The 11,864-nt window shown below is 37.2% G+C and overlaps 1 protein-coding gene across 4 annotated transcripts in view; it reads right to left on the bottom strand.

Moving 5' to 3' along the window:
- LOC118738046 overlaps positions 1-11,864 on the bottom strand; it is a 76,569-nt gene that overhangs the window by 31,925 nt on the left and 32,780 nt on the right. For all 4 annotated transcript variants that reach the window (XM_036468943.1, XM_036468942.1, XM_036468941.1 and 1 more), the window contains one exon: positions 7,231-7,999. In XM_036468943.1, the coding sequence (XP_036324836.1) occupies positions 7,231-7,602 (372 nt within the window). In that variant the 5' untranslated portion in view covers positions 7,603-7,999. Of the gene's footprint in view, positions 1-7,230; positions 8,000-11,864 lie in introns of those variants that run through there.

Genomic DNA, 11,864 nt, shown 5'->3' on the forward strand with positions numbered 1-11,864 from the left:
GCACGCATATAAATTGAAATTAACTCACAGCGATGCTTGTAATAAATGCAACGAACCGGGTGCAAAAGAAACCCTGGAGCATCTGCTGTGTCTTTTCGATGGTAACTACTAGGTTACTAGTGAACCCACAAGGCGTTTAACCGCCAAAAATTTTATTTCAAAATAATAAAAAATATTCCAAATGTTAGTCAGAGGTATAGCGATAGGAGCGCACTATTTCATTTAAATGCGTGCAGCCGTTTCTGAAAGATGAGAGGTCTCGTATAATGCAGGCTTTTAATTTCAACAAATTTCAAATCCCCCTATATAAGAAAAAAGTCCACAATTAAAAAAAAAAAAAAACTTTATCGTACATCTACATCTTTAATTTTAGTTCATTTTTGAAATTCGAAAGAACGGTGAAAATCTAATGACTATAACAAAAAGTGTCTCGTAAGCTTTTCGAAAGGGTATCCAGCCTAATCAAAGATATTTTCAAACTAAAGCTTTCATAAATCTCTTTCGATTGACACCCATATCTTAATATTTCATAAAACTTGTGTAGAAGTTAGCTAAATTCGAGTTTTCAGACAGGTTGAAATCCTTCTCAAAAGTATTTTCAAGCTTAATCCTTGTTACCTCTTCTTCGCCAGACATTGCGATACATATTTTAATTGACTGATGAATTAAAGTGAATTTAATTCTCCAAACATGTGGCAACTCCGCTAAATACAGTTCAGAATTTGAAAAAATTCAAACCCCCTTCGATTGATATCCATATTATAATAATTTATTTAACTTATTAAATAATTTGAATCTAAATTCTAAAAAGGTGACAAACCTCTTCTAATACCTCAGATATATGCTTAGCGTTCAAACTAAAGATTTCTTAACACTCCTTCGTTTGACATCCATATTTTGATGTTTCATATAACTTGTGGATAAGTAAACTAAGTTTGACATTTCAAGCAGGTGGCAACCCTCTTCAAAATATTTTCAAACTACTACTTTCTGAAACCCCGTTCGTTTGGCACCCATATGGTGATACGTATTTCTCTTACCTAATGTGACCAACTATTTCATAGCTCAAAGAAGTACAGGTAAGGTTGGGTTAATTTAACGCCGCGAGCCGATTACGAAATTTCGGCTAAATGCGGCTAATTTCGATCCCTGAGAGCTCGGTGTTTGTTTAGAAGTGCTTCCATCATAGCCTCGCGAAGGTTGGACAGACTAAACGAAAGTGCGAAGATGATTTCATTTCCTCTTCCTCTTGACAGCTGATACAAAAGAATCAGTCGAAATTCCTAGTCTCACCGCATGAATACTAATCGCGCAATAGCCTGTCAGAACCCCCATCACTAGCCCTTGAGTGGTAACGTGTTTTAAAGTGCCCTATAAAAATATTTGCTGTGGCAGAGAAACGTCTTATTTTCCGTTTTTTATGTCACAAAAGGACCCGGTTTCCCTTAGCCTTAGCGGTTCGTGCTGCGACAATTCTGTCTGCAATATCCGCATAAAATCCCTAGGGGAAACATGAGAGCCTTTTCCAACCTTCGGGATGAACGCAAAGCTGACTACCCTCAAAGCCTTGGGGATGTACTCGGTCCTCACGCAGTTCGCATAAATAGGATCCAACCAATTGCACGACACCTTCAGAGCCCTTTGAAGCTGCGCAGGTATGATGCCATCGGTCCCCGGTGACTTTAATGGTTTGAACGAATTTATTGCCCAGGCCATGTGATGATCGTCCAGAAGATCGGAGAAGTACAGGACCTAGGGAAGATTCTGTAACCAGTTAGCGACAATTTTCGAATCGCTATCGCACATTTATATCATGCGTCAAAAAGTGCGGTAGCGATCGGAAAATTGTCGATAACTGGTTACAGAATCTCCCTCCTGGAGTACAAAATATCGCAAAGAAGTACATTTGACTGTACTTCGAAGTACGAAGTACAAAACCTAAAAAAGAAGTACTGTACTTCCGAAGGAAGTACGGTTGGTCACATTACTCTTACCTAATATGATTTTTTAAACAGGTGGCAACCCTTTTATAGCTCAGTCAAGAAACAAAGCTTTTTAAAACCATTTCGATTGATACCCATTTTGTAATAACTGATTTGTTTTTTTAAAATAATTTAAATTAAACTTTTGAAAAGGTGGCAACTCTTTTCAAAAAAGTAAAAGCTCATTGCACATCTGCAGTTCAAGCCGTTTAAATATTACACCTCACTTTGGAAAATCAAACGAACGGTGCACATCTTATATCCTGGACAAAAAATCTCTTCGCGTATTATATATGTATATATATAAATAGTGAGATACGCAGTGTGAAGTTTCGTAGGCGACAGATACTAATCCCGGAGAGCTTCTCCTGTATAGTCAGAAAGTATTAACTCACGGCACAAGCCGCAATCTGAGTTCCAAAAAGAAGTGTTCGGATGATCCCACGTTGTCTTCCTCCAACTCATCTTCTCCTATGCCGCAAATGCGATCCGGTAAGATATTTACCCCCTCTTCACTTGATAAATTGGCAAGCTTGAATGCTGGTCAAACGAAGTACGACTAAAAATATGTTGCAAAAATTTAATTTTAGGCGCTTTAAAAACGCACAGCTAATTTAGTCAAAATCAGACAAACCTTAGTGGCATAGTTTTCGTCGCGAATTTTTGACAAATAGTCAAGCTTGGCTGAGCTGACTCGAGGTCGTTCTATTCAAGAGCAGTCCACAAGTAGTCAAGCATCCACATTTTATATATGTATACCAGGAAATATATGACTTTCTTTCAGGAAGATCTTCTATGCACGCTCTTTAGAGTGTTACAAGGAAAACTAGAAAGTCTTCATCGGACAAAGAGACGTGGGTGGCGGTTGCGAAAACACGCAACACTCTCTAATAGAAAGTTGCGTCCTGCACAGAGCGGTTGATGAAACCAATTGCCGCTGGAAAGCAAAAATCCTTAAATCCAGGACCATTATATCCATTCTAGGACAAGAAAGAGTCAGATTCTTAGCTACGATAGATTTTCCGCAGGGGGAGTGATCTTCCCTCTGCTATGGTCCTTCGTAGTAGACGAACTACTCTGCCTTAATAGCTAAAACGGCTTCGACGTTCAGGGCTATCTTGATGGCATTGACATCCTAATCAGAGATACTACAGAAAAGGGGCAAATTATTAGAACCTTTTCTTCAAGAAGAAAAGCTTTACTTTTCCGAAAAGATCAAATGTCTAGGAGTTAAACTGGAAAAGTGGATGTATGATGTCATCTCCAAGCCCATTCTCTGTTACGGCGCACCCGTCTGGTGGAAGAAGGCAGAAGTGAAGTCTAGCATGCCAAACTCAGTAGGCTACAACGACTACCCCCGGAACAAAAGTCGCAACACATCTAAATACACTCGGACAGTAGAGTGGTGCTACTCGCTTTTAGAGTGCACGAGGTCACCTCAAAGCTGGTGTGGGACTGCCTTTAGCTCTTAATATGTAACGCCTCCAGGAAACTCATATGCGTCACAGTGAAGTCATGGGAAATGAAGTGGCAGATATTCTCCCCAGAAAAGGGACTACACAGGGATTTATAGCCCAGGACCCATTACTGGTCTATAATGGAGCTCCGTTAGGCGAAACTACTATATCTGGATGAAGAACGAAGCGCAACGTTACTGGACAAACACGGAAGGTAACAGACAGGCCAAGTCCTTCATCCTGGATATATCAACAAGAGGAACCGAAGAACTCCTTCACTTCAGTATGCATGAAGTAAGAATTGTTAGAGGCTTTTCTACTGGCTACTGTAGGGTAACGAAACAATTGTAAAACATAGGAGTTGTGAACTCTGACCAGTTTCGGTTATGCAACGAAGAGTCGGAAACGGTAGAGCACGTCACTGTCAAGCCCTCCTAGGACTAGACGCCGCTTCCTAGGATCACTGTACCTAGAAGCACCCGACCTTAACGGCATTCAGCCAAAGGACCTCGCAAGGTTTCTTAGCAATATATGGATCAAAGAAGATTTTTAGTTGAATAGGGGTTTGTTAGAATGGATCGTTTCGGTCGCGGTAACTAGGTTACCGGATTTCTCCTCTAAACCTCATCTAATCTAATCTAATATGTCGTATAAGTAATAAAACCGGCGATATCTAAATATCTACTGTATCCAGTTGGTCACATCCATGCTGCACTAAGTATCTACGTGCCAAAATTTGTTGCATATTGAGTAAATAGTTTAGTAGGTGCAAATGAAACTTAAAAGTGGAAAGTGAAACGCAAACTGCCATCAGCAGCCACCCAGCAAAAGTTTCATGGTTTATCCTGCAAACACACACATAAACTTGCGCCAATATGCACACGTCCAAGTAGAGGTCATAGTTAAAGACTCCGGAAAAAGACCAGGTCAAAGCCAATAATTTATCAACTGTTCTGGCAAAAAATCCTACACGCCATGGCATGAAATCGAAATCGCTTACACCATCACACCGCCAATGGACTGTAAGTATCGATAGTGCTGTGACATCGAGACAAAGTGACATTGTTGTAAGAGAAAATCTGATAGTGGCTTACAATTGTTGGTAGGTGAACCAATGGAATTTACAAAGAGTATATAAATCACTTGGCCTCATCCGCGCCGCCCAATATTTATAGTGCACATACCGGCCAAGGAAGAGCAATTTTACAGCGAAGAGGATATGAATTTCATAAGCGAACCAATAAACCAATGAGCTCAGTATAGGTCAGCACAAACATATGTTAGTATAGCCATCTCAAGTGGGTCACAAATTTAACGACGTTCGAATTTCTAGGTGATTTTTAAAATTTAGACTTTTTATGAGCATTTGAATTTTTTTGCAATGGTACGCAATTTATTTTCGTTTCTCTGAAAATACAAATTTGAATGCGATGATTTCTTAAACATAAGGAGGGGACAACCAACCCTACTAAAATTAAATTGTTTCGTCCTGAAAATTACAAATTTAATATAAATACAATTTTTATATTTTAAACAAATGAAATTTTAAAAAATTTTTTCGCCTGTAAAAAAAAATTATAATACCAGCATTATACGGCGAAAGTGTTCGGGCATTCACTCCGAAAAAAACATGTGAACGGATAACAGTAGTTTATTCACAATCATATCTTTAGTGCGAGCTTACACACTCCGTATTCATACGTACATGTGTACATAGTAGTAGTAGTAAAGTGATTTTTATCCTTAAGTAACTGTAAATACTTGTAAGCTCAGCATTAAATTTAAACATCAACATTTTCCTCAAAAATATCCGCTTTAGAAGATATTTAACATTTAATGGCACTATGAAGCAAGACTCGAGTTTTTCCAGATAATTTCAAAACATCTTAACTTCAATTGTAAGAAATGGACACATTGAACAGATTTCTTTATCCTTTGACAGAAAAACAAATTACGAAAATTTGCCAAAATACTGCTTCGTGAAATGGATTTTGTACGAAATTTTCACTTGTGCACTGCATTTCCGCTTTACAACCCTTTTCCGTTTAACAGTCCTGTTTTTGAGTAAGTTTTCTTCAGTTTGTTGAAGACCCAGAAGAATACAATAATGCCGCTGTAGCGACTAGTGTTAAAGAGGCCTTATTCGCATTGAATACTTTAAAGCAATTTCATGAAAAACAGTATTGAAATAAAATGTAAAATCTAAAAAAAAACAAATTACAGTTTTATTTGTATAAGACATCAATAAAAATTAATAAGTGACTTTTACTAACAAAAGTCATGAATAAAAATTAAAACTTACCAAGATTTAACAAACAATAAACTGAAAACAAAACAAGGTGCTTGCACCATTAAATGTTAAATGTCTTCAAAACCGTACGTTTTAATGAAAACGTATTAAAATTTACTTTAAAGTCAATAAAATTACCTTTCATCTGATGTTAAATTTATAGCATTATATAGAATCAGTCGTAAGCTAAAGCAAAAAAATATCGTATTTTCTCAAAAAATTGTCGTTTTTGTAAACTTCAGGACACTTTCGGCACGTGAAGGCATGTTCCGCTTGAGCTCAAACTTTCACAATTGTATTTTTCCCCTAAGTAGCACATTTTTAGACGTGAGCACCTGTAAAAATCGTAAGTCGATTTTTAAAACCACTCAAATATTACTGTTCGTATGGACACGGAGTGTGTAAGCTCACACTAAGGTTGTGATTGTGAATAAACTACTGTTCACATCTTTTTTTCGAAGTGAATGCTTGAATACTTGCGGCGTGATATGCTGCTACTATAAATTTATGACAGGCGGATAAATTGTTTAAATTTTTATTTGTTTAAAAAATAATAATTTTATTTATATTACATTTAAAATTGTCTAGACGAAAAAAATTAATTTTAGTAGGGTTGTATGTCCTCTCCCTATGTTTAAAAAATCATCGCATTCCAATTTGTATTTTCAGAAAAAAATAATAATTCCGTACCATTGTGAAAAAAATTAAAATGTTCATAAAAAGTCTAAATTAGAATTTTTTTTCAATGAAATTTACGGAGTGTATTTTAGGTAAGCGGCCGCTGTGGTGTAGTGGTAAGCAGTGTGCGCTTCCACTCCGCAGGGCCTTGGTTCAAGCCCCGGTCAAAGCAACATCGCAAAACATTTAGAAAAAAAGCTGTTTTCTGAACAGCGGTTGCCCCTCGGCAGGCAATGGCAAACCTCCGAGTGTATTTCTGCCATGGAAAACAGCTTCTCATAAAAATACACTCGCTGTTCGGTGTCGGCGTAAAACTGTAGGTCCCTGCCATCAGTGTGACAACATCAAGGCGCACACCACAAATCTGAGGAGAAGCTCGGCCAAACACTAACATATGTGTAAGCGCCCACCTATTATAATATTATTATATTATTTCAAGTCAGTAGAACTTCATTTGAGCGAAAAATCACCTTGAAATTCGAATCTCGGTAAATTTGTGCCCACTTGAGATGGCCTTATCCAAGGTGTATTAAACAAGGTGGGATTGTCAACTCGGGTAGGCTCTCTTTTAAGGTACTATAGTGCCAAAAAATTTAAACAATCGATTCAAAATCCAAACAACATTTTCTCAATTCGACTTTATAGGATGGTTCTTCTGAGAGCAATGTCAAATTAGATCACATTGCTGAATACATTTTGGCCTTCCATGTATGTATGTAAACATACTTATGTGGAGCTGCAACTCAACTTCTCCTTTTCTACGTGCCTCTCACACTTACATACATAGTTAGCAATGTGTTTGTTTAAAATTTACTTGACTCACCGGCGTCGAGTATGGGTGTGCTGTCAATCGAATTCCATCAGCCTCTAAGTGACGCTTCATAACAGCCTCCAGCTCCTTCATCGTTGTTGGCGCATCACAATCAGATGCCAGAATTTCATTACTACTACTCAACGCTTTCGGATCGTTAATCATCACATACACAATGGCTGCTCCTTTCTCCCTCAATGATCGCACACTCTTCAGAAGTTTGTTCCGATGCTGTATATTGTCTACACCAATAGCATCTAGATCGATTTCACCGATTTGCTTGCAGATCTCCAGCTCATCGTAGCCATTTTCCATGAAGCTTTCGGCATACTGTTGCATACCTATGGCACGCAGCCATTCACACACGATGTTGTTGTGTGGCATGTTGGGATTTTCGTATCACGTGGCCGTTGTAGCGCAGCTGCTAATGTTGGAGGTTGTGTTCGGAGGCGGGAAGGTTATGTCTAGCGGTGCAAAGCTCACCTTTGACGTTTTGATTGCAGGTTTTGTCTTTGTTGATTTCGTTGTTGCTGTTGCGGCTGAAACCAATGCCGATACAGCCGGTGCGGTAGGGGTGGTAAGTTGTGAGCACGCGGCCGAAGTGCTGCTACTACTTGCAGAGTAAGATGTGGGCGTGGAGCTTGAGCTGGCGCTGGTGTTAGCTACTGCAACGGAGTGGCTGTAACTGAGGTTGCTTGTTGCCTTCATAGCATCAGCGTTCGTCTTGTGTTGCGGGACGATCAGGAAGAGCAGGAAACTATTTAAGATGAGGCATCAGGCTCTGAAAGGAAAATTGGAACTTTTTTAGTACACTTTATTGGAACTGTGTAACGAAATTACAAAAAAGTAGTATGACTGGTGTCTTCTACCGGAATTGTGAATATGGTCGAGTAACTAAAATCTGATTACTCAAATATATGTATGCATGCTTGTATATGTATATGAAAACGCATATGAAAGTTATAGGCTCGTATACTCTTGTTTACAATGAAAGCAACTTAAGCTATATGCCGGGTTTTCCTCGATTTCGTCGATATTTCTTGTATGTGCTACTTGAGTTCATTCTATGATTACAAGTTAAAGTGCACGTTATTACAATTTCCTTCGAGTGGATTGAGAATTTCTGGATATTTATCCGATATGAAGTACTCGAATATGTTCTATATAAAGGGTGTGCAGATTAAACGATTTTCTATACGGGCCAACTCCGCAAGTATGCGGCATGCTCATATTCAGGAATTTAATTTTCTAACTTAGGCCATAAGATTGCAAGTCGACAGCACAAGCCCTTTAATTTGACACCTCATTTTTCAAAATCAAACGATCGATACAGAAGTGATGACCTGGTGTTAAACATTTCACAAAAATATCTCCGAAATAGCGATGCCAGATCGAAATATAAAAAAATCGATTCGAATCGAAATAAAAATAATCGATGAAGGAAGAATCCACAAGATCGATTCATATATTATACTTAATTTTTATAAAGAAACAAAATACCAACACTGACATTACAAATATTTATTGTAATTAATTGTTAAAATTTACATTGTTCATAACGGTTTCAATATCTACATTTATCCAAAAGCTATCAGGTAGCTAAAAATCCGTAAATAATTGAAAAAAACTGTAAAACAAGCTGTTCTATATTAAGCCAACGATATGAGCATTCAGTAGAAATTTCAAAAATTCTTAGCCCTGCTTAAGGAAACAGTAAAATATTTTCGATTTTTTTTTAACAAGAGATTTTTTTTTCAAAATTAAGCGGTATTTTAAAAAAGTGTATGTATTATACATACACGAGCCCAATAAAGCTTATGTACACAGGGTTTTTTGCAATATGGATCATTTTTGAATTTTTTAGTTTTTGCTAACTTTAAGTCTCATTACTTAATTACCCTTTTTAGAAAAACATTTAAGAGTGCAGTTTTGTAGGCCATGGAATTTTAGTTTAATAGAATGCAATTTCGATTTCTGGCAATTTTTTCACTAAAGATTTTGCTCATTTCCTCCATAGCTCGAAATTGTTTTTATATGGAAGAAAATGTTAAGAAAAAAGTCGCCAAAAATCAACGCTAAGTCCTGACATATTTAAGCTCGCACCTAAAATTCAATGGGCTATAGAACGGCATAGCACAATTTTTTTTATGAAGGTAATTAGGGTGTGCAAAATTTTAACGAAAATATCTACAAATATCACGGATCGAATCTGAACTAATAAATCGACAAAAAATCGAATCGAAAGGATTTGATTAATCGATGTTCGATTTAATCGATTTAAAAATGGCATCTCTACTCCGAACTCGATTAAGAAGTTTCACTCCAAAAAGTTACGACTGGTCAAATGAAAACGCGCAAGGATTTTTTTTATGAAATATGAACAGGCAAGAATACCCATACATATGGATATCCATGGCGTATGAGTAGCACTCTTTCCTGCTCATATGTATTTCATACAAAACAAGTAAGAGCAGCGCTGTCTTCGGCTATGCCGAAGGCTTCATACCTTTCATGAACATCTGCAAATTTTACTTTGACAGATTACTGCATTTGAATACATCTGCATACATCGATAGAGGAGTTACATACTTATATAAAAAATCGCATCTAAACAATCAGAGGTATGGAAGATATACTTTATATGGCACCAATCTAAGTGATTTTCACTGCTATGTGATCGGTATATAAACCGGTAACACAATTTATTGGGTTTAGTTTCCTACATAAAGAAGATATATCGCAAAAACTGGTATCTGAACAATCAGTGGTATAGGAGATAAAGCTTATACAGCATAGATTTTGACGATTTTCTCAGTAGACTTTGTATTATTATTTATAAAATATCTTACGAAATTTATCGGTTTTAGCTGTTCAAATAAAGGAGTTTTACAGTAAAATCCCATATCTGAACAATCAGATGTATGGAAGATACATATATGTTATAGTCACCCGATCCTTGTTATTTTCACTGTAAGTATTCCGTTGATAATGAGCAAAAATGGTGCGAAATTTCATGTTCCTAGCTGCATAAATGGAGGAGTTATGATAAAAGACCTCATATCTGAACAATCAGTTGTATGGGGGCTACAGGTTATAGTGACCCGATCTTTGTTATTTTCACTGTAAGTCTTCTGTTGATAATGAGTGAAAACAGCGCGAAATTTCATGGTCCTAGCTACATAAATGGATGAATTATAACGAAAAATCTCATATCTGAACAATCAATTGTATGGGAGCTATAGGTTATAGTTACCCGATCTTTTTAATTTTCACCGTAAGTTTTCTGTTAATAATTATTGAAAACAGTGCGGAATTTCATGTTCCTAGCTATATAAATGGATGAATTATAACGAAAAATCTCATATCTGAACAATCAGTTGTATGGGAGCTATAGGTTATAGTTACCCGATCTTTTTAATTTTCACTGTAAGTATTCTGTTGATAATGGGTGCAAGTACTGCAAAATTTCATGTTCGTAGCTGCATAAATGCAGAAGTTATAACGAAAAATCTCATATCTGAACAATCAGTTGTATGGGAGCTATATGTTATAGTGGTCCGATTCTTCCGGTTCCGACAAATGATTAATACATTATAAAAATACACCCACCTACCAAATTTGATCCGGATATCTCGAAAACTGAGAGACTAGATTGCATACAAACAGACAGACAGACGGACAGACGGACAGACGGACAGACGGACAGACGGACAGACGGACAGACGGACAGACGGACATGGCTAAATCAACTCAGCTCGACGTTCTGATCATATAAGTATACATTTTAATGGGTCTATCTCTTTTTGTTCTGGTACTTACAAACATCGGACCAAAGTTATAATACCATTTCATGCTCATGAAAGGTATAAAAATCTTTGCGCATTTTTATTTGACCACACATAAGCTTTCTATTCATTCAACAATTTTCTTCATTAGTAGGTTGATTTTTTTGTAACAGAACAGGTGTTATTCAACACGAATGAAAAAAAGTTTGAATTTTTTTCATCAAAAACACAAAAAATCTGGAATAATTAATAAATTCCCAGCAACTGTCGACGTGATCAAGTGGAACCACTTTTTTAAGCTAAATAACGGTAAATTGAAAATATCTCAAAGAAAAAAACTGAACTGGATTTTCGGAATCGGCGAGCGATTCTACATAGGAATAGGATAGTGGTATTCGGGGGACAAAAAAACACAAATTTGTGATCTAGTGTTATTACTAAATTTAGGTTTTCTAAATGACATTTTTATTATTCATATTCTCTGTTTAAAAATTGAGCTGTTACCAGAACTCATTTACAGGGTAGTTTAAGAAATAAAGAACAGAAGGTGTCATTGGAAGGGATAGGAAGGCAGTGGAGGGTCTAGAAAGGCACTGGAAGGGATAATAAGGCACTGGAAAGGACAGGAACGCATTGGAAGGGATACGAAGGCATTGGAAGAGATAGGAAGGCACTGGAAGGGGTAGGAAGGCATTGAAAGGGATAGGAACGCACTGGAAGGGATACGAAGTCATTGGAGGGGATAGGAAGGCAGTGGAAGGGATACAAAGGCATTGGAAGGCATAGGAACGCATTGGAAGGAATACGAAGGCACTGGAAGGGATAATAAGGCATTGGAAGGGCTACAAAGGCACTGGAAAG

The sequence above is a fragment of the Rhagoletis pomonella genome, unplaced genomic scaffold (assembly GCF_013731165.1).
Source record: "Rhagoletis pomonella isolate Grant_MI unplaced genomic scaffold, Rhpom_1.0 Rhpom_scaffold_00004, whole genome shotgun sequence".
Classification (NCBI taxonomy): domain Eukaryota; kingdom Metazoa; phylum Arthropoda; class Insecta; order Diptera; family Tephritidae; genus Rhagoletis; species Rhagoletis pomonella.